General features: G+C 37.8%; 1 protein-coding gene across 1 annotated transcript in view; it reads right to left on the bottom strand.

The window, feature by feature from the left end:
* The window catches only part of LOC131878313 (uncharacterized), a 24,667-nt gene extending 4,703 nt beyond the window's left edge, over nt 1-19,964 (bottom strand). The window contains exons 1-5 of the mRNA XM_059224252.1: nt 19,615-19,964; nt 18,811-19,023; nt 18,549-18,744; nt 13,636-13,814; nt 5,951-6,051 (exon numbers count right to left, since the gene is read on the bottom strand). Of these exons, the coding sequence (XP_059080235.1) occupies nt 5,951-6,051; nt 13,636-13,814; nt 18,549-18,744; nt 18,811-19,023; nt 19,615-19,774 (849 nt within the window). The 5' untranslated portion in view covers nt 19,775-19,964. The remainder of the gene's footprint in view (nt 1-5,950; nt 6,052-13,635; nt 13,815-18,548; nt 18,745-18,810; nt 19,024-19,614) is intronic.
* Between the last annotated feature and the right edge of the window lie 4,718 nt (nt 19,965-24,682).

Below are 24,682 nucleotides of genomic sequence, written 5' to 3'. Positions count from 1 at the left end.
ATCAAGTCCATCCAACGCCTTGTGCGTGATGCTCACCCACAAGTATAGAACACTCACAAGAGGCGATTTTGGGCACAAGTGGTAGATTTTGCCATCCAATGAGTTTTGAAGCCAGTTTGGGCATCAATCTATTTTTTGCAAAGCTTCCAATAACGTTTGCGTTGGTTATAGCCAAATAGCATGAAAAGCAAAAAACGCAAAATCTTATCAATGGCCTATTAAACGGTTACAAAATCATGCGACTATCCATGGCTCATTTTTCACCGAGGGTTTTACAAATTGTGCAATTCCTCAAATTGTAAGACTTTTAATGATGTTTTTCAATAACGAATGGTCACAAGAATCCCCGTGATGCAAAGAAAATGTCATCCATGTACCTTCCTCGTTTCCATTTTCCTTGCAAGTGGTACCCAAATTGGATAAGCAGTTTTGAATTGCATCTCTCCACGAGCCCAGTGGGTCGAAAAACATCTTGCTGGACAATTATACTTATTTTGGTCATTGGCTTGGCTATGATTTACAATCACAGAGATGCTTCAAAAATTCCATCAATCATCACACTCACAAATTCAATTCATAAGTCCCCCTTTCAAGACATTCAAGGATCAATTCTTCAAAGCTTTGGGTTGACTATCCAAAAATTGTCTTTCCTGTAATGGAGGGCTAGATTTGGAAACTGTAAGCCGAAAATCAAGCTTGAAACAAGTTGAGAATAAAGATTGATGACAACCCTTCAATGAAAGCAATGCTTGCGGCTTCAATATAAAGATGAAATGAAGCTAAAATTCCGTAGAAAGTAGTGGAGAGTGAATCTTCGAAAACCCACTTCAAAGGGTCTTGTGCCACCTCTCATTGTCCGTCAATGCCAATCACTGTCACATGTAATGAGAAACGAACTCAGGGAGAGGCCATTTCCCGTTCGTGTCTGTTTTCTGTTTGCCCTAATATCTCCTCTTTACCACCACTTATTTACAAGTAGAAACCCCTTTATAGAAAAATGAAAATGGCCCGCCTTACGAAGAAAATGCAGCAAACCTATAAGGTCATGAAGCTGCTCAAAATTAGTATTACGCTTTGCCCGTCAGAGGTCGCTTGCTAAGTGTATGTGAAAAGGAGAGCCGATTGATATTTTACGTTGAAGTCATTTTTGTCAAAATCTTTAGCTAGTGTAGAAGTAATTCTAGTTAGAAAAGATAGGACTTGAATTAGATTCACGTTGAGCAGAGATTCGGTAGGGATCGTCATAAGCGGGATCTTCTTTTGTACTTTCACACTTTCCAATTTGTTCAATTCCTCAATTCCAGAGTTTTTTGATAGTCGTTGGAAATGGAACTCAATTTTGAATCCAGTCTTTAATAACGGATGTTTATGCTAAAAAAACTGCGTTAATTGCTGTTGTCGCTGGTGACAAATAATCAAAAAAATATTCAGATATGTAGCATGGCTACCTCCTTATAGATTTGGGACACTTAATAAGTGTGATTAAAGAAGTAAGTCATCCAATTTGGATGTAAATTCTACTTGCGTTTGTCCTTCTACTTCATGTTCCCAATAGAAAAATGCAAGTTCAAGGAAAAAAGCTTTCTGTTTTTGTATCAATCATTTAGTGTTTCACTTCCCATGTCACCTGAAAGGAAAAATTTCGTGCTTAGTTGAAACGTACACTAGAGTAAGCTAGTAAACTTTCCCCTTTCTTCAAAGTTTTTGATTTATGTTAACCTGAAGTTGGGGGAAGAGTAATGAGATATTTGATGTGCAAATGAGATGTATGATATACCTAAAAGTTTTGAGCACTTAAGACATTTCATACATCATTTCACGCACAGACTCCTTCGCTTTTCTTGATATCGCTCGAAAAGAGACAATTTGAACCAAGTATTCGTGGTTTATCCGTTTCACCGCTTGACACTTTCATTGAATCGGTCAAATTTCACATAGAGCGAAATTTCAACTCTGACTCGTTGCTCCAAGAAGCAAAGCAAGCAAGGGGTCAAGCCACAAAAATATCTACTAGTATGACGTTGGACATGGTTTCCACGATTTCAAGCACTTAAAACGAAAACCCAATTGGGAAGTGCACAGTCTAACTCGAACTGGCGTTCTACACTTCACGAAACATGATTTACGTTCTGCACATCATTATGAGGTACTTTCCAGCAAATAGATGACCTAATGGACCGATTGTTACATTTTAATTCATCATGGGTTTGAGTTTTGCCTCGGGCGAAACGTTTTAAAATCTCCAGTGAAATCTGTGACCACGGTAACAAAAATGGGTTGTTTACTTTTTTCCATCATGCTTTTTCACGAGGAGTTTATTTAGCCAACAAGCATGGGTCTTCCCCATTTCGTTTAGGTTGCCTGACAAGGTTGACATTTCAAATAAGGGCTTTTATGGGCAGTATTTTAGAATGAGCACAAGCATAATGTGAACCTGATGCTTACGTTTTATATAAGAGCATGAAAAGACTGAAACAAAAAAGTATGTACCAAAAAGATGACACTCAGCGGTTTGTCTAGGTACGAACAAACAATAATGGCCGGCTAAGATTTTAGTAAAGGACTGACGTTTTTGCCTTTATTTTGTTCTTGAAAATTACAAAAATAAATGCTTTTGAACTTTGCAAAATGGTCTCAAGATATTGCGAGAATAATGTGAATCAAAACAGTTTCCACAAAAAGAATCAGTAACTCATGTTATGGTGGGCTGCGCTTAACATACAAGTTTTTAGGCAGTTCTAGTATTGGGTACAATTTTGATACTACAATCAATGTAACATTTCGAATTTCTTCTCAGTATGCATTTGATGAAAATGCTAATGAAAATCAAGTTATTTCACAGAAGCAAGTTATATCAAGCTGCAAGTCTAGTCTCAAATAGCAGAATACCATATTTTTACAAGTAGCATCGCACCTTCCATAGAATGTGTTTACAGGTTCATTTTTCAGAAATCTTATGGCGCTTTCAGTGATACAACATACCATTTGAAGGTAGTATACCATCATGTAAAGCAACGAAAACTAATGAATTTGTGTTCATGAGATCGGCAATGTTTTTGACACGGCCCAACATTTAGTATTCAACATAAAATCTCAAATCTTAAACTAACCCCTGTATAAAATGCGCAAGCCAACAACTAGGTTACAGGGGGCTTGAGCAAAACATGGTAAATGGTCTCCTGAAAGATATGACTTTACTATCATCATCATCGTTTGATCGATCATAAAAATAAACACATCATTGATTCAGTGTAAAAGACAAGCAAGATTATTGTTTTGGTGATAACAAGTTCGACCCAAGTTCAGAAAGCCAAGACACAAAATGACAGAAAATAGAGACCCTGAAATTCTACATCTGCGAGATTTAAGAGCATTATGTCGACAGCTTCAGTCACAATTAGTACAATTGACCTATAAGATTAATGCTTGTTAACTTGTGAAATATATTCACATTTTCTTAAAGCTGACAAAATATTAGTTTTAAACGTGGAATCATTCGTGTTCAGGCAAAATTAGTAAATGATGGATTTACACTCAGTTGCATTCAATTTGCTAGAACGAAATAGAAGCGAAACCTGTGTTTTCGAATCTTTCGTATACATATATCAGCAACAAGCTTCTGCTTGAAACAAATTCCGTCAACTGGGTTGTGAAATGATTTCCAAGAGACCCGTCCTCATAAAAGGTATGGGAATCTATTTCTCCATTACCATGGAACTCCAATATTTTTGTCGCCAGGAACAATAGAAAAGAAACATATATTTTCAGTTTCAAAGCAACTGATCGTTGAAGAGCAACCCAAAGACATTCATTTTGATACCCTAACAAATGATGCCCACTCATGGGTAATATACTTCTCAAAGCGTTTTTCACAAAAAGAACTCCGCATGATCATTTTCCTTTTATCCTGGCTCTAAAGACCATTGCATTTTCAAGGCGCTACGTTTTTGTGGCCCTCGTTCGTGTGAACACAAACTTTTTGGAGGGTCATGAAAACACGTCACGAGGCCTTGAGAAGCTATGAAAAGGATTCTCCCAGACTCGAAGACAATTTCTATCATCAGTGATTCAATATGCTGCAAATATGGATTCCATTTGATGTCTAAAAATAGAACAAAAATCAATTCGCCATCTCACAATTTCAATCCAACAGATGTCAATCGATAGGAACTAATTTTTTCAAACACTTCCTTGCTTGAAACACGAGCATATATATTTCTTTGGTGGTCTTTCTAAAAACCTATCATCCTGAGCGATGTCGAACAAGACAAGATACATAACATCGCCTTAGAATCTCCATCGAGATGCCAAATTGATTGATAAATGCTAGACTTGTCAGGGATGGAATGCACGAAAGTTCACTTATAGCTTGAGGTTCGCCATAAGATACAGATTGGAAGAAGAAGCTCAATCGCGTGTTTCAAGGAGAGTGCAAATTTGTTGTGAAGTGGCGTAGGAAGGGATTGACAGCTACTCAAGGAGGTCCAAGTTACCCATTGACGTAGTGAACAAAAAGTCCCTCTGGTTCAATCGTTTCAATGCTTTTGTCGTCCCAAGTTTAGCATCAATTTTTACATCCATTGTGAGAGATGTGAAACGTAAGACTCGTGTTGATAAACCTTCCCCTTTTATTGAAAACAATTTGCCCGATTTTTGGTCGAATTGTGACAGAACTGTCCATACATGTGAGAGAGTAATTGCGTTGAAAGTTGTTCGATCCACATTAACAGGAACAGAAAGAGTGGCCATGGTCTCAAAGGGATCATGAACGAGGAATGTTCTCAATTAGGATTGCGTGAAACTTCATTTTGTAGCACAGGAATGCGCAACTTAGAATCATAAATTTAGAAGGTCACACTACAGTACGAGGATGAAAATAGAATAAATGCCTTTTTACAATGTATATTTCGTTAAAGATAGTCTGCTCCTAGAAACACTTCGATATGAAATAATTTTCCTTGAGATCAGTATCATCCATATCCTACAATATGATCCTGAAGAGCATCTCCAAATGATACAAAACAGATTTAACAAGATATAACATTGCTACCTGAGGCTAAAGAAAAGCAATTATGCAAATGTAAACATTTCAATGGATCAGCCATTTTTTTCATAGTTAAATGCTACTGAGACCTAAAAAATCAACCTTAATATGTAGAGCTGAAACATAAAGTCGATTTCTTCGTTTACCTAATGAACGAATGGATATTTCCTAGTATAAAGATATTTTCCATGTTATAAAAGCACACTTAAATTCATGATTAACTTTGTGGAGAAAGGAGATCATGCAAACGAGAGGTCTAATTCACTCAAGTACCTAAAGGGATCTCGTGGGCAAAAATAAACAATTAAAAGTTGAAGACGCTTCCTATCTATTAAAAATATAAACTATAACATAACTAAAATGTTCAATAATGAAGACTGGACCTCAAATGGAGTGGAGTAAAGAGGGGCATGGCTGAAGACCAGTTGATTAATGCTCAGGTTCATGGGTTCAATCACTGGAAGTATTGTCCCTCAATCAAAAGAACGGACACCAGGAACAATAGGTGAAAGATTCGAAAGAATGAATCTGAAACATTCTTCGATATTTCTGTGACGAATGAAATGATTTCCTCCTGGCATCTGAAGCTTGGACAACCTAATTATCGATATGGCCTCATCGAACAGATAAGAAATGACTTTTACGGACACTCTACGTACAAATCAAAATCAATATGTCAAGAGAATGGTTCAAGATAAAGCCCATTTCGAGTCATCAATCTGAGAGAACGTCAATTCCAAAGAATTCTCTGTCCCAAAAATAACCTTTGCCTCAATTGAAAGATCCCCTGTGTTCCACGCGAGTTTGCGAGTACTTTTATTCCTCATTTACTAACTAGTGAACATTTGAAAATGCCATTGCAAACTTCCATAGCTTGAGATATATATATATTTAAAAAAAACTTACATTGTCCAAGTCCGTGACAACCTCGGTCTGACAATAGAAATCAGGATTGATTTCAAAGATAGATTTTCTTCCGCCGAAGCATTTAGCACAATGACCTCCACCTAAAATAAAACGACTTCCATAGACATAATGTGTCATTCTAACGCTTTAATAAACATATTAGTATCGCCCTTGGGCAGACCAATAGGGACTGCGAGGTAGGAGTTAAACAAACTCTAGCGGCTAAAAAAAGGAAAAAGAGCGTTAGTAGGGAACAACCAAGACTTTTTTGCTTCATTCAAAACTTTTGAAATCATGTGAAGACAGAAACAAACAGAAGTGATTAAACCTCTTATTGATGATTTGAGTTTATACGAGATTGTAAAATAAGAGTGATGAGTAGAGACTTTTTTTAGTATGTAGTTTAAATATCTTGTCATTTTGGGGCATTTTTAAACATTAAGGTGGTTTTGACCAAATTTCCGAAAAAATAACAGTTTCGGTGTCTAATAATTCTAAAATTGGACATTTTCTGACAATTTTTTGTACCAAAAACAATTAATAATGCATCTTGGTATGTGTGTTGCACTCTAATACTTCAACGAGTCATTTGTAACGTTCGTTTTTGCTTAGGAAATTCAGTCATGGCTCCAGTGGTGCGGTTTTTTTGTTGAAATCCTGAACTTAACTTGTTAATGAACAAGACCGTTCATGTAGTTCAACTTAGCATTACATTCATCCAAATCTTGGCTACGATTTTTTAGCAAGATATATCAATTCAAAGTGCAAAACACGAGAACCACTCTTTTTCTAATTAGTCTTCAAAAAAAATTATAAAAGAGTGGTAATAGTTCGTGGCATCTGAAATTTAGACCTTTGGGAGTTTAAGCAGTTGCAATATTGGCTTTAGTAAAGTTTGCAATACCCAATTTGAGATTTTGTGACACAAGTAAACCAAAATAAAAAATGCAAAGAAAATAATCCATTTAGCCTCTTTTCAACACAACTGAGCATTTAACTTCAGTAAGTTATTGATAGTTGACAAATTCATTAGAAAAAGTATTGTAAACTTGATTATTTAGTAACACTGTTTTGTCTACATTGAAAATTGATGACAAAACCTCAGTGGTGTAGAGAGTCTCAAATTTCACTTACTATTGATTAAAAAACAAAAGCAATTTATAATATCTGTGAATCAAATATTTTCATTTTCTTAATTTTGGGGCCTGTTTTCTTCATGTTTTGCCTATTCTAAAAAACAAAATATTATTTCTATACTTCATCTGAAGCAGTTGAATATTTTCAGTGTCTCTAGTGATGAGAGTTCTGATTTAGCAGTTAATAGTAATGCCGCCGCACAAATAACTGAATTGATTTTTTCCAAGGAATGAGTTATTATTGCCTTAGTTTGATGTGAGAATAATCAGGGTGATGTTTTGAGGCTAGCTAATGGTTTCTCAACATGCCATTACTAATGTGATATCATTGGAAAGAAAACTACTCTAGCAACATCCTTCTGTGATTATTTATTGGATGGTTTCAATAATCAAGTTCTTTTTGGATTTTTGATGTTGCTGAATGTCTCATTCAAATTTACCACGATTTCTTTTTTGATAACTTGTTCAGGACAGAGCTTGTAAGAAACGTTAGCAGAGGGTTTACTAACGCTGTCTTCCCTTTTTTTGCCGCGAGATGTCTCATTATGAAACAAGCAGTCCCTATAGGAAGCCCACAATTCATTGTCGATTGTCTAGATATTGGTGGCCTAGATAAATTTAAACGCAAATCCAGCAAAACCGCAAAACCGTTTTCATGATTTTTTTCTTATCCCAAATCGCGACAGCCACTTAGTCTCAGGCACATGTGATGATTGCACAAGATAATGATAGAACGTTGGTTGTTCCATGGACCATGTATGAAGTATGGTCCATTCTTGAGAAAAGCCGGCGTTTGCACTAATTCCTCTTGAGCTACTATTCAGATGACTCATGGATGCACAAATGCCCTGTGGCATTCCAAGGATGAATAAAGGTTATTTTCAAAGACAGGCAATATCTCGTCGCGATGGTCTAAAATTTGACCAAAGTGTTGCATTAGATCTTGGGATTGCTTGGTTGCCAAATCAGCTCTTTCCCAAAGAAAGGCAAGATATAACGGGTATATGCACGGTTGACCTATGCTTAGATTTACCACGATGCATTTCAGTATATTTGTCGAAATTTTTTATCCACAAAAAGCAATGTTTGTGTTCTGGAGGATTAATAAAATATTTTTGATTGGAATTTTATAAAAAGAAAAACACATCTTTTCGGGTCTAAATATATAGGAAATGGGTTAGATGACACCACATTTATTCACTGTAGGACCACCTCATTATCGGAAAGAAAGGCAACCAATGTGTATTCAACCTGGTTGAAAGTTTCAGAATTCTATTCATCACATTCACAATGTAAGAAAAGAAATTTGTGCTTAAGAAATTTTAATGGCACAAATAGGACGATATGATGGACCGCTCAAAAAAAAATGCTCAAGAAACCATCTTAACCATGGTTTATAACCTCATCTTAACCATGGTTTATAACCTCTAGAGGCAATCAGATTGCCTTCAGTATATTACCTACCAGGCCCTCTAGAAGTTATTCCTTGGTCCAGTGGTTGCCCAATTGCATTATGCCCTAAAACTTCATTATCATTTTGTAGGAAATTTGTAAACATTTCTTTTGTAAATATGGGGGACAAAATGTGTCCTCGATTGGTGAAAATGCTGAAACTTTATGAAAAATGTTTGGCATAAGGTAAAATATGCTGACGGATATGAAAAAATAATCAGCCCCAATAAGACCAAATAAAACAAGTAGTTCGCAATGGAATTTGGTTTCGTTCAAAATTGCCCAGAAATAAACAGTTTATTTCCAGATCTCAATATCTTTTCCTAAGCCCATTCATCGGGAATAGTTCTCACCATCAGAGTCATCAGACCGACAATTTCAAATAAACTTGCAGATGAATATGTGAGTAGAAGCTCCTGCCATTAGGAACAACTCAAGCGCAATCTTTCATCACTGACGATTCGAATTCAACCACTTTTATTTGAGATGCAACTTAACTACTGCTGTGCAAAAACAGGACTACTGGAACGTAACACGCAAAACAAGCGTGCCTTCGAAGTTCATTGAAAGACTAAGATGGGATGCCCTTTTGATGTGCTAATCCCTTTGAACTCGATTGGAAACGCCAATCAACTGGTCCTAAAACTTGTTCCACTTCAAAGTCGTCCATTGACTTTGGCAAGATAATTTCTTCTACTCAAACTTCTCCGCCACACAAATGTCGGAAAACAATATTTTTACTACATGGCTAGAATATGAGAGACCTAAACCCACTTTGATTTGGTCAAACATGGTTCTTTGTCGTGGCCCATTTTTCCTTCTCCATTCTCTCTAGATTTTTTGGCCATGACTTTGGGTTATGTTCCTTCGAGTTTCGATTAGTCCGAAGCCTTTCACGAGTATCATCAGGGCTTTCTTGTCTTGGCATTCGGCGTTCAAGGCATTGGGAAGGGTCCACATCCAACGACTTCGCTTGTAATGATGATCTGTATTCAAAATGATGCATTGACCACATTATTTACATGACTTGACAGAACAAACCCTCATTATTCATGGATGTCTGAAACATTACTAAACGATCATTCATTACCATCAAAAGGTGCCTTGGAGCCCAGGCCTCTTGCACACGTCATCCCCATACTAGTTTACGTAGACAAGCAAACCCGAGGAATGCATCCAGAGGCCAAGAGTTAGACCTAAACACAAGAAAGACTATTCAGCTCTTGCGTGGGTTCGTTTCCGAAATGAAGCCTCTCGCTCTTTACGTACGTATTCCTCCCTCTCACTTTCGGGTTGGTAAAGATTCTAGTAGGAAAGAGTGTCAACAGCAATGGGCTACTACGGTTTGACTTGACCCTGTAGCAGCTGTGAAGCATTACATTGAACTTGCAAATCTTATCATTTACTACTCGTATATTACGTTTTAGGTGAGGTTTGGTACGATCCCAAAAGACGCTTTTTGGCGCCATCTGGTCATTAAATCATTAACCTGCTTCATTCTTGTTAAAGTAATTTCTTTTGAATTGTCTTCGACCAGGCATGCTAAAAGTGATTTTTAATTGAAATACTAAATACTGTATCCAATCTTGTCAACGACAAAAGGATTTGACTTCATATCATTTTTACAATATGTGTTGAGATCTTCGTCAAAGGAACATTTCATATATTTTCGTCCAAATGATAAGTTAAATCTTGCTCCTAGATCTTCTTGCAGGAATTAACAAGCAATCTCCCCAATCTCCGAGTGTAATGACTAAATCACTTTCAAGGTTCACAAGGACCTTCCACACAAAATTCAGTTGGAAATAACTTCAGAATTAGACTAAGCTTCTTCGAAAAATAAATCATTATCCATGAGTGACGAGCTAAATTTTTGTTTCATTCTTTAGAGGACTTAAGTTAAGATGAAGACTTCAATTTTTCAAAATCTCTACTGCTTAATTTTGTATGATAGAAGATTCTGATCAAAAAACTGTCCCAGGGGGCAATTTGGCGTCCAGTTTAGATTGCACAAGACATTTTTGATTTGAGTTTTTATGAAGTGGCCAATTATTCATCCTAAATGTCTGTCATTTTCCCTCATTACGGCGCCATCTAGTGATGCATATTCAAGACTAATCTACAAACACCATACAGATACAACACTACATGAAATATGTAAAGGTACGGTCGATGTGCGGTCAGACTTTGCTAGTCAGATGGGCAAGGTTTATCTCTCCGAATCTGGCACCTAAATCTTATTTTTTTTAATATAAACAATAAGGTTCTGTCAATAATCAGAAGCAAAAAATCGATGAAAATTTCAAATTTCAACTTAAAGAACAACATTTACCACCACCATCGATGAAACTCTTCTCTTTACAGGGTTCTCATTTCTGTGGTCTGTTCTAGTTAACAAATGAGGCTGGCGGCTCCTCCAAGCCAGTTCGCATTGACTGAAAAGTTCTTGGGTCTTCCTGGCCTTGCCTCTGGCTAGCCTTGATGGACTAGGTCGGATTAAACCAAAGCGAGAGAAAGACAGGAGAAAGACGAAGTGAGTGAGAACTCTTCAGCCTTTCTTCAGACGCATGTCTTGCCTCGCCAGTGAAATTTAGCGACGAAACAATGTCGAAACAAACATCAAAGCTCTTCAATTCAATGTCGCTGGAGTTGAATTTGACAAACTTTTGGCCTGACGAGAAGAGGCAACGGACGAGATTGTCAAAACTGCCAAGAAATGCTCCCATGGACATGGTGAAGTACTATATTGACAGCAAATCGCAACTACATACACTCCGGGGGAAACCAAAATTGTCAGCTCTCATAAAACAAAATAACGGACTAAGTAAACTAGCCTTCACGGTTATTTTATCTCCTTAAACGATTCTCATGCTTATTAGGGGAGCCTTGATGGTTCCAAGAACCCTATTAATAGTTCATCCTAATCCTAGTTAATTCGTCTCCGGCCGAACTTTGAAAGGAATGAATTGACCTTCCTTACGGCTCTTCTCTTCACTGTTCCTGCGGGTAATTAATGGCCTTCTAATTATCAGCTACAGAGTCGCAAGATATATTCGTCAAGGGAGGCAGGGATTTCAAAAAACGATTATAAAACGGCCACCCGAAGTTGATCAGCAGAAAGGTGACTTCTAAAAGCTTAAACAAGGCGGTCCGTTTGTTTGGAACAATGTTGGAACAATGTTGGAACACCAGGAGGTCGAAACAACCAATCTCTCGAATGGGGCGGCACACCACTTATTCCAAAGGCTAAATAACTCCTAGAGCGGTGAAAATCGATAAGTAGATGCTAATGGAAACTCTCAGAGTGATTCTGTAAAAAGCACAGAAGAGGCGAGTCTATCCCTATTTTAGTGTAATGAGGAACAAACCATTGAACCCAGGAAATGAACCGATGAACGTATGTGGGGATGAAATCCTCTCGGTTGATCACTTTCAAGGGCCCTTTGGTTTGAATAAATGCAGTCAGATTGATTCTCAAGCTTCGGCCTTAAAACACATACATAAAGAAAAAGGTGGCCGACCCAATTAGGCATTGAGTATTTAAAGTGGCTTGCCATGGCATGCTCTCAAAAGAAGCGTGTCAATTAAGTACTTTACCTTGATTGTGAAAGACCTTTCAATGACTATTTGAGAGCGGGATACCATTATTTTTGATTGACAAACCAAGTTTTTGCCAATTGGGGGAAATGCCACATGTTTCATTTAAATTTGGGTAAATATCTGAAACACAAGTTTTTGTCGGGTCGACAGCAACGCAAAATCACATCTTTTGCAACTTGATGGTAAATCTCTGAAAAGAGTATTTTTGAATGATGAAGTTACCGACCTTAATACAACAATACAACATAACTTTATTCAGATTTAATGGCGAAATTGATCTTCTGATTTCTGCCAATACATGCATTTCAAAATCTGTAAAAGTTTCAGACCTGTGTTCGGAGAGGGGGGGGGGGCTATTGTGTAATAAATCAAAGACCCTAGAAGTAGTTGTGTTACAGGTTGAGACATCAGATTAGGCAAACATTTCAAAACTTGAGTTAGCCTCTTGAAGGTCCGCAGAAAGACTGTAACCCATAAACTATCTGTGATTCAGAATTGTCGAAAAGAGCAAACTTGGGAAACCAATATTTATTTGAAAATGAGACAATTAACCAGATATTTCATTCAAGGACAGAAAGCATTGATTGACCAAGATGTAATCTTGTGCAATGTTCTCACAGATACTCCAGCACGTGAGGCAACTGATTTGTAATTAATTAATAAAAATCCGAAGGTACAATTTAGTACTTTTGTCTTCGCCGTTCAATTTTGCTGATAGATGCGAATAAGAACATGTCTTAGTGAGGTTGGTGAAGTCTTACATTATTCAAAAATATTTTTTTTTCTCAAATATACAACAAATGCGTCAGAATAACTGTAATTTTGCCTTGTCTTGGAACTTGTAAAAACTTTTGGGACACCCTGTATATAATGTATATACATCAGATTTTATTTTACAGTTACTTTTACGCCATGACATGACCAAGAGTCGCAATAAAGATTATTATTATTAATATTCGTATATGTATCAAAGAATTGTTTTTGGTAAACCCCACGCTATACGTGGTACGGAACGTTCGACTTTTGGGCTTTGTATCCAGGTTAGGATGTAAAGCTGTCGCATACCAAAACTGATTTAAAAACATTTCTCATCCTACGATTGTTCTGTCCCCTTCCAAAATGGGCCACTGAAAGCTGGCTTAAAATGTCTTCTCTTCCTTTTCTTATTGTTCAAATCTTTGAGTTTCCGAGTGAAAACCAACGTCTCAGAACCATTATGCTTGAAAACAGCGCTTTCTTCAACAGTTTTTTTGCAACATGTTCGTTCACCAATTGACTTCAAAACAATTTAGTGCTCAACACAGGTTGCTAAATTGGGATACCCTCTGTATTCTATTCGTATGCACTGTAGAAGAGCTAAGTTTGAATGCTCGCTCATTCCATTGGTCCCTCAAGTCCAATTCTAAAATGTGTGGGTATTGAACGCTTCAGTGGTCTTGTTGGTATACATATACAGTTGTGGTAGTGCTGGTGGAACCAGTGGTTCTCGTAGCTTACCGGCAAAGATTCGATGGAACTTGTTAATCAGATTGAGCACTCCGTGCCTGGCGGGGGAAAGAGCCGTGTCCAGAAACAACTTGAGGGCATGATTATCCACTGGAACGCCTTCGGGCGAATACTCGATCAGAGACATAACCTGAAGGAGATGGTCCACATCATCGAAATGGCCGGCAGATCTGGAAAATCAAATTATCTGGCACACCAACATGCGAAGTGGGCTCTACCATCAATTGGAACACATTGAGGCATTGAGGCCCAAAAAGAAGGGAACGAAGGGAAAGAGAGGCAGAGAAGGAGAAGGAGAAAGAGAGAGAGAGAGCTATTCAAAAAAATATCCATTGGATGAATGTTTTTTCACGTTCTTAGGTGTGTGCAGTTTGGGATTTCGAACGAGAATAGGAACAAAAAAACACGGCATGATTTGGCAACTTCTACAAAACTTATTCGAGAATTCTGTTGCAGTTGGACTTCAACTTCGAGCAGTATGATTTGGTGGGTAAGGAATCAATTACTTTATCTACCCTGCAGGGCATTTGAGCAAAGGTTTCTTGCTTCTTATCTCCTATTTCGATCTCCTTCCTATCTCCGATTTTACTAACGGTGATTGATACAAAAACTTTCAATTGTAAACCGCTTATTATATAGTTTTGTATTTCAATGTGCTCATCCGAACTGGTAAAGCCTGAGTGAGCTCTTACAAATTTCCATATCCTTATTTCAATACTAAGGGGACAGACAATTGATGGTCAGTGGCTGAGAGAGTCAATAAACTTGACAATCATTTTTTTGTTTTATTTCCACTGCATCTGTCTGTCGCTCATTACTGTACTTGTGTTAAAGTAACCTATTGTCTTCCAAAATCGAACAATTTCCATTGAAACTTAGTTGCGTGAATCCAATTTGATTAGGTGAACCATGTTCATCCGAAATTCAAGGGGGGCATTTTCCTGGAACACCTTGTAGAGTGTGTTGATTCTAGAAACTCGTAAACCTGAAGCATTCATTGAGACTCTAAGAAGATGAGTTACATCACAAAAAGAAGATATCTTTCCTGTCGGTGTCGGTATTTCCCAGAAATCAGACAACGCTCCGATTGACTTTAATAGTCTTTTCTTTTCCAAGATCTTTACCTGTCCAAGTCCTTTGCAGACTTTCCCAAAAATGAATCGTGAAAATTAGTATTCCATCAAATGCATTATTATGTACACTCCTTCAAGAACTGGAGATGACAAAGGAGTTAATACTCTGGCCCAATATTCAAGATTTTCATGACTTTCTGTTACTACCCTATGGAGCAAAGTGCTTGAAATAGTGTCTAGATTCTCCGTAAGGGGGCACCACTGTGAAGGGCTGAACGTGACTGAAATATGAAAATTGAAAAATGTCACATGACTTACGAGCGATGATATCATGTGAAAATAATGTTTTGAATGAGCACGGTCGAAAATGGTAAGACAAATATGCCACATTATTCTCGTAAATGAAGGTTTGTTTTCACGCTTCAACTTAAAGCTAAACCCTTGAACCCTGAAGCTAGGGAAATGAGCCAAATGTATCAGTTTGTGGCATCAAACATAGTTTCCACATGACACTATTGCTCTTCAGTCATGTGGCATATATGGTGGAATACTCTGGACCCTATTAGAAGCACTCTAATCAACTGTATTGTATTTGTACTGTCTGCTCAACCTCTCTTGATTTCCATTACGTGCAGGGTACAATGTCAAGCCTTGAGCTCTTTCGATGTGCACATTTTAGCATCTAGGTATTTACACATATTTGAAACAAATGATAAGATCAGGAGTCGCATATCAGACAACAAATCAAATCAATCAAAATTCATGCGTTTGTTAGGATCTGCCATGGTTAAAATTGCCAACAAATGGTCTTAGATCTCAGTCTCGGTTGCAGATATGTGTATTTTTCATTTACCTTCGAGGAACAATCCCATTTCGAAGCTCTTCAAACTACTGTCTGCAGAGAGTCCTTCAGTATGTCGGAAGATGAAAGTACACGGCCTCTAAAACTATCTAGCACAAAGTTTGAAAGCCTTTTCTTCATTTCTTTTTGGGCCAAAAATCTACATTTGCGAATATTTTAGTTCTTGCCCAATGAGCTCCCTTGGGCTACAATGTCGCTTGCAATGGGTTGGGTCAGTTTTATTGCCATATAAATCTCGCAAAATTCACCCAATCGGCTTGGGGAGTGGGTCATAGGCCATTTAACTTCACATTCTGAGGTAACAAGGCTCTCCAAATATAGAATTCTCAAGTATGGGTCCCCTTGATAATAAAAAGACAAGTAACTCAAATGTACAAAAGAATAGCTTTATTTTTGCCTTGGATTTCAGCTCCACAGGAAGGACCCGATAAATAAGACAATCAAATCTTTCCTCAAAACTCGAATGACCAGATTAACGGATGAACCCAAGTACAAGGGGAGGCCTTGAGGTTCATTTACGGATAATGAATGCAATTAAGAAACGTATTGCTCAGCCTCCAAGACCAGAGAAATGAAACGCTCCTTTACAAAAGAAATCCAAACTCCAATGAGGAAACTTATTTCTTTGGAACCATTCTGAGTGAAAACTGAGTACAAACTTTCGAAACATGGAGTCTCCCTGCAGACTTGCGAAACAATGAATATTATCTAATCAACAGTTTCCAATAGGCCGATGATCTGAAGATCATGCAGACCTTCTCTGAGAATAATGTTTTGAGCACATTACCCGATCTCTAGTATCATTCTAATGGCTTTCCACTGGATCAAACGCACAATCCGAGCCAAAATTAGACCTTCTTTTTATCATCTAATACCCTTGATGAACACGAAATAACTTAACAGTTCAGTCGATGCTCATTAACAATATATCAACCCTGCCGACAGCTCGACCATATTTATGAGGGATGAACATTTCCGACAACCTCTTACTTACTCCAACCCAGCAAAGGCCAGACAGAACCTTGAGGGCGAAAAAAACGGCCTTGAATTGAAAAACTTTGGGAATATCTAAAATAGAATCAGAAGATAGATCGTGCAGAAGGCCAAGATGCCATCCAAGTCTAAGCGGTGCATTTTGCCGTTGGTGGAAAAGCCTCTCACATTCACTCAACCAACCAACGACCAACTATCATTCCAAAGAGTCCGGTCGTCCTTGAGTGTGAATAGAATTGAAAGTTTTGGGGACACATGGGCATATCTCGTCACATATTCGGGATGAGTCATCTGACGACCACCTTTTCGTTTGGCCTTACTAATCCTCGAAAGCCCACATACAGCCTACCTGGGAAAATACTCAATAATCTTGCATGGGGACTTACTTAGCTTGCAGAAAACAAATGCGACGCGTACTCTTGAAGCCTTTCATCTTCCAATGTACCATAGAATGAGATGTATTGGCTTGAAAGGGAAGGACGTAACCACCAAGAGCCGAAAACAAAATGGGAGAAGTGCACCAATATGAACCAATGGAATCTAAAATATATTGTGTCAGTTCCCTCAAACCCAATTTCCAACGAAGACCTAAAGGAAACGAGCAGTGAGGAGCTCGGCTTTCCCCTAAGAAGGACAGTTGGAAATCGAGTTCCCATGAAAAGGAGTGTAAAAGAGGACGGAAAAACAAAAACAAACAAAGACAAGTAATGTCAGTTCGTTTCCAATTGTGCAAAAGACGATCCCACCCAAGGGAATGCTGACTTGTCGCTGGGATTGGGCAGACTGTTTTGGGTAGCTTTGACTTGATTGGCATTTTCAGCGGAGGAAAGGGACTAAATTTGTTCAAAAACCCACCTGTGCTCAGAAGAGACCTTAATCTCATTTGCATAATCTAAATAGGAAACAGCTGCCTAGCAAAGTCGGGGCTAAAAAAGTTTCCAAACATGAGACGGAATTGACGAGAAGCAAAGTTTGACGAGAGACCTTTTATTAAGAAGGTTGCGAGATCTGATGAAAACATTGCGTTATAATTCCAAACTGCTCTTGAGTTGTATTCTAACAAACGAGCACGATACAAGAGTGAGGAAAAAAGGGTTGCCCTTAATTTATACCCTAGCCGATTGATAACGATGGGAACCTTAATGGTAAATCAAGTAATGTATTGCAAGCGATCGCTTGTCCATCTGCAGGCAAAACCCACAGCCAGGCCCAATGGCCAGGCCAGGGATGGACCATGGAAAATTTTGTTTTAATTCACACATTTGCCAAAAAAAAAAATCAAGCATTGGTGAAAAATGGATAAGTTGCCTTTCAGTAGAGATTAAATTTCTACGTATTAGAAAGTTTACATAAAAGGCAGGCATTGATTTAAGCGGCACAGAGTAATAAGAAACTCCAGTTCAAAATATATCAATTTGGAACCATGGTAGCTAAGTGATCTAATGTACCTGATAGAGGCACGACATGGTTCCCCAGAGGGCGTGGGTTCGAATTCCGCCTTCTGAGAAAATAATTTGCATTTTGGACTCTTTTAAATATAGTTTTTAGCAAAGGCATCCAATAAAGTAAGGTGAAAAGGTATTATATTTGTTAAGATATATAATTCCATGATTATAGAGCAACGTCCTTGCTCCATCCCATTGCAACTTAAATACTATGAACACAATGCGACCCTTTGCGATGTGTAAATCAAAGAGGCCGGATTCTCACACATCTGTGATGCTGACAGAAATATTTTCGTACCTCTTTGTGATTTTTTTCGTTGGATTTTTGTGGCAAGTTATGAGCGAATCGTATTTTATTAGTGATTGCTTATCTTAGTTTTAGCCTGCGATTTATCAGTACAGGCATAAAAAATTTCAAGGAAAATAACTATTCTCATACTCACAACAGAAGAAGAGAGAAATTTTGCGCCGTTGTCACGTCACATTCAAAAGTTAATAACCATAGCTGTCAAACCTCAATGGCTGTCTTACCTTAATTGCATATCAAAGGTATTCTGTTTGGCATGCCAGGTCTGGCTCATGAAGGCCATCTCTTCTCGTACAATTTCCAAGTCCTTCTGCATATTCTTAACTTTTTCCATTTGACGATCGATTAAAATCTCTCTGTGGAGAATCATATTCATGGTAAATCCCTCACGACAGACAGCGCAGATCCTGGCCGGAGCACCTAACCAAATGAAATGCAACTGAGAGATCGAATCAATATCAAAAAGTTGCCTCTTGTGGTACTTACTCGAGGTGCAATATCCACCAAAGGCGAACATGACCCCTTGCAGCACGCCACAATGAATAGGGTTGGCAAAAGTTACGATAAAGCATCCGACATTGGCGGTAAAAGACGAGATTGTGGCGCACAATCCAGCCCCATATCCCACGAAACGGTCGCACTCATCTTGGCAGTCTTGACCTTCTTGCCGATCAGCCATCATGCTGTGGTCAAAGGGATCTACAAATAAAAAAAAATAATGGCGAATTAAATCCCATCGAAATCCCGCATCATTTGCGAAGGGGTATTAATGGTAAAAGGAACATCGAGCTCCAATCACTTAGGAAGATTTTGAATTACTCGCTAAAGGAGTTTTATAGTGAAATACAATATTGATATTGTAAAGAATTTCATCTAAACACGTACCTCAATATGCTCTGCACATTTTGTCTGCTTCGAATAATCGAATATCGGTCACAACATACTATTCTCGTTTATTTCTGTATCATGCAAACTAGAAAACTACTGCGTTACGTTCAATGCCTTAAGTTGGATCAGAAGTCTTTTAGCGAGTATTTGGTAACATGAATTCCTTTCATATGATCAAACAATCGATGAAAAGAGAATCTTGGCCATGTTCCCTTTAAATCACGGATGAGAACAATAAGCGTGCGACCCTCATTGCTGAATTAAAACGATGCTTGCTTCATTCAGATCTGGCAGCACTTCGTGACCTAAGACATCAAACAATGACCAAGCAATGCACCCTAGTTTTTGCAGCATATTGATCACATAAGTACTCTCCAATATGACGAGCATTTCTTCAAATACCATAATCGATGTTCAATCTTCTCTCGGGATCAGGGTGGAGATTGAACAAGGCTGTGGACGATTCAGGCAGTTCCTCGTCTTGGGTCAGTGCTGGGTGTGGCACCAAGATCACGGTCAGCCAAAAAGCCACCACAAGCAAACACACCTCTATCCCATGCATTTCTTCGAGTGCAATCTAGCTCAGTTGTTTCTCGTACAATCAAGTTCAATAGTGTGACCAGCTGAGGTAGTAGTCCAAGGCCTTGACGAGGATTTTTGTATAGGGGTTGTCAAGTGAACGCGTTCATGAGCAACTGACGTTATTCCATAGAGTAAAATCAAAGACAACGCGCCCAGCTAAACCGTACTGTGCATGCATTGAATTTTGAGATTCATTTCATTTTACTGAGCCAATTTGTGCGTTCACCGAATTACACCAAACATGTTCATTTTGTTGGGTTTTGTAAAATAGCTCACTCAAAATCACTCGATTATTGAAAATTCAATGGGCGGATGGTGCGAATTGACTGTGATGTTTGCCTTAGTTCTCACTCCCCGAAATGCCCAAAATCAGGGTGCCGGACCACATTTTTCCTTGAATTTCCTTCACTTGACAGGCCCTATAAGTTGAACCCAGAATGGGCCCCAAATCGCCATGTGCGAAACTAATTGAATGCTTCTCGCAATAAATACACAATAAGTTGAGAATTTTTTTTGGGTCCAATAAATTATATGCGAATGTGGCTTTTCACTTGGAATCCTTGGCATATTGACACGTATCTCATATTCTAAATCAAAATTCGAATCCTCTTCAAGTGAGGACTACACAGATGATGGCGTAATGGAAAAGTAATAAATTAGCGCTATGCTTTGCAATATTTGACAAGGGGGCCCTAACCTTCGATCTGACATCCTGAAGACCATGACTGGCCTCGGATGGACCCAAAATTCAATTAATACCGAGCCGTCTTTTGTCATTGTGGAAAGATGAATTTATTCTTATCCTTTATGAATTTCACTTTTTTACTATCAAAAAACATATATCTAACTGATTTATGACTTGAACAAGAAAAAGACTTAGCACCTTACACGGTATATTGACTCCTTCAAGTAGGAGTTGAATGATGATATCGGCACAAATTTTGAGAGGTCACTAGGTCACTTTAACAAAGCAAAATATTAAACACAACCGTTCTTAAGGTTTCAAAAAGTCTGTTGTAAAAATATAATGTTCTAAAAGAGGAAAAATAAGTCCAGAAATGTTTTTTTTAATTAAAAGCTACTTTTAAGCATGTTAAAAAAAGCATTATAAAAAAATAAAATGCAAAATGAACAATTCTTTTTATGAATAGATGAACTGGAGCTCTAATTTAATCACTTAACAAAAAGCTATAAAGCCTCAAAAGGGACAAGTAACCTCCCGAAATTTGAAGGTGACATCAGATTCCTTTTCTGCTTCAATGTCCCAATTACTCATGAACAGGGGTCGGAAAAATAGTTTGTGATTTTAGTCAAAATAGTTGTTTTTAACTTACGAAAATCTGCCAAAATAAGTTCCGAAAACGTAGAAATAAGTGTAAAAAAGGTGAAAATGGATTCTTATTTGTTTGGGTATTCAAGTATTAGTGCGGTATATAAGGTAAAGATTGCTTGATTAATATTTGTCATGGTTTTCTTGTTCTTTGGGCTCAGTGCAATCCCAGATCTTTGCCCTCGGTCTGTTGTCTATTGCAAAGGGATTTGCTGTTCTTGGATGAAATTCTCCTCTTACCAACGGTTTGAGGATGGACACCAAAAGGCTCACTCACTTCACTGGTCTCTCGCAGGTCTTCAGTAGGCCCTTAGTTTTGGTTCTGACATCAGCGGTGCTCTCACTTGCATTTTAGAACGTTGTTTTGGTGGTAAACGATGGGAGGGTTACCACCTGCCTTAAGCTTAGAATTAGATTATTTGCGCTATGGCACTACCGAATGTGCTCAACAATTCCTCTGAATGAAAGCTTAAGGTTTAATGTCAAACAAATCTTTGAGTAGAAGGGACAAGCATGGCCCCGAATTTTTTTACACCTGCCCTTCCAAATTTCCCCTAAACTTGACTAAAACCCATCAATTTCCCCCAAATTCCTTGATTTATTTTGTAGTGAAAATTTATGAAGTAGATTTTTTGCCCCAAAACGACCAAAATAGTTGACGTCGGACACCTGAATAGTTTTGGTGTCGGAGCTCAGTTGTGGAGCCATTTTAGCAAATATGTTCTTGAGACAAAATGCAGGACCTTTCGGTTTTGCTTAATAGTGTGTTTGTTTTTAACGATAAAAGCTAATTTTTGCATAGCAGGAAATGCAGCAGAGGCAGGGGATTTCAGGGAGCCCAAAACATTGCAACCCAACCACTAATATGGAAGCCAGGAGGGGGCATTTAGAAGGACCGTTTCCTGAACGACCCGGTCTATCTATGCCGTAAATTCATCAATACTTTTCTTACATAACCGACTAATTACTTATAAAATGGAATGATTTTTTTTCTGTCGTTGGACAACTCGCTCTATTTTGATGTTTTTGCTGGTGACTCGACGACTCGGCCCAGTGGACAACTTGACCTACCAGACAACTTGACTCAGTACGTATAATTACTAAGGGCAAAATATTGGCCAAAAAAGTCTTGTATGGAACAAAACTAAAATCTATGAGCTAGCGTTCAATTTCTTTGCAAAAACGGTTTGAGTTGTCGACTGGGTCGAGTTGTTCACTTGCTTTAGTTGACCCATGGGTCAAGTTGTCCCTTGGGATCGAGTTGTCCTGGGTCAAATGGCCCTGGAACCGTTTGTACCAAGATGCTTAAGTAGGGTATGGCAAACGACGCAAATAACCTATTTTGTCCTTGTTGTACAAGGGATTGTACATAGTAGGTACTCTATATTTAAAGACGACAAATACATAACTTATAAACAAGAAAACGCCCAATTGTACTTGTACCGAGTTAGGTTATTGAGTCTCTGCTCGCCCGGCGGGTTTTTGGGCGCAAACAATGAGGCAAAATCGTGAATATCATCTAAGCGCGGTACTCAGAACTGAATGGTGTACACCTTGGCTATGTTTTTGCTCTTTCAAGTCTTGCCAATTGATTCTTTTCACAGTATCTTCAATTTTTTTTATGATCACAATGAAACTTAATGTGGTTTATGAATGAAAATGTCAAATTTATTGAACATGTGTGTTTCTAGCCTTTCTTGTTGTTGTTAACTTAAGGTACTTTCTGTCGTTAGAAACTGGTATACTAAAAAATTGGAAACTCTGGATCATTTTTTGACCTCTAACGAATGCAAGTTCAAAGTGAAACTAAATTCAAACCAAAAAAGGAAGGAAGCTGTACAAACATAAGATTTCCCTCCTTAGCACTCTGAGTAATTTGGCAAGATATGACTGCATACAAGTTATGGCCCTTTAACTCAAGCAAGAAGTTCATATTTCGTGTGGCTTTCCCAAAAGTCGTGCACTTCCAGTTTCTCCAGAAATTGACTTCAACTCCGCCGCCACATCCTGGACTGCAGCCAAATATTTCCGCAGGACTTCTCAAAATGGTTCTTGCCATTTGGGTGAGTCTAACTTGGTCGGCCTACCCGAACGAAATAATGGCCTTTGAAGTAAACATTCCATGATTAAGATTCAGCATCCGTTGTCAAGAAAATCTTCTTGATTTCGTGATTAGCTTTGTCCTAAAAATTGTTACCACCATTGCCAAGCTTTGCCTAAAGCATCTTTTTTTCATTGTATCTTAGCATACTTACTAGGTTAAACTATTTTTGAGCTTCACCTTGTACAATACTTGATAAATCGAACGCGTTATTTTGCATATTTGCCCTTTTCCCCGAAAAAGGTGAGAAAGATGAAAAATTAAACGAAAGGTATTTTGAAATTTCCTTACCACTTATCCAGTTACCACCAGAACCCCGTTTGTGAAATTCTCTTGCTTCAACTTTTTTAGTAATATGGATACAATTTGGTTGCAATGGTGACAGTATCAAAACACCGTGTCTGCCCAAATAGCAGCTGCTGTCAATATTTTAGACCACTTAAAGCACATTAGATAGTGTCAGTTTCTCAATCCAAATATCATCAATATTACCATTACTCTTATGGATGCTTTTGACTTGAATTTGCAAAACATCTATTAAGGAGGCGTTAGTTCTTACAGTTTGAACTTTGCATTTTTGCACAAAAGAAGGACAAAAAATGACCTATGTTTCAAGGTAGTGACAAGCCAAATGATTTACTTCTTACAAGGCATAAAGGTAAATAACATTCTTTCATTTTCCTACATTTTCCGTTAAAACCTAAGAATAGTGCATAATGTTACTTGAGACTCATTCAAGAAATAAACTTTCATTATTCTTGTTCTAAAAATCACAAGGTATGCTAGTTATCCATATTTGTCAAATATTCTCAAAATTTATCTTATGGTCTACGTACGTAAATGTCAAATTTGTTACGTTTTCCAATAATCATGATCCAGCTAAAAGACATTACTATGTTCATTGTTGATGTGGTTTTGTCCTAATTACATTTAATCAAGTCTGGGAATAAAATAATGAAAACACTTATTGAAATAATATGTTGAAGAGGTTTTTTAGTGACCTTTTGAAACAGCTCTCGCTTGTTTCAAATGATTCAGAAAAACGTTTTCGCCTCTTTTGAGGCAGTGAAAAACGACTTCATTTCTCTTGGCAATTCCGTCAAAATATTACTGAAGCAGCTTTTCTAATTGTGGTGACGATTAGAATTTTGCTAGGAAATATCCAAAAAATGAATTCATGATTTTATTATTTCCCGTTGAAGTCGCCTATGGCACGGATTTTCAAAAATGGTACGGATTTTCAAAAGTCAAAATTTTGAAAAAAAAAATCCTTCATATGTTGCCCAATTCAAGTTTGTATTACTAACAAGTCTTAATATCGAGTGATTATTCTTGTGGAAAATGTATTGGTAAGCAAACAGTCATGACTTCAAAAAGAGTGACAATCGCATCATTTTGCAATTATATTGACATTTCTGCAAATTACATTATGGAAAATGCGTATTTAAATCTATTAT

The sequence above is a fragment of the Tigriopus californicus genome, chromosome 3 (assembly GCF_007210705.1).
Source record: "Tigriopus californicus strain San Diego chromosome 3, Tcal_SD_v2.1, whole genome shotgun sequence".
Classification (NCBI taxonomy): Eukaryota; Metazoa; Arthropoda; class Copepoda; order Harpacticoida; family Harpacticidae; genus Tigriopus; species Tigriopus californicus.
The sequence above is the reverse complement of the archived record's forward strand: the minus strand, read 5'-3'. Positions and strand labels throughout refer to the sequence as shown.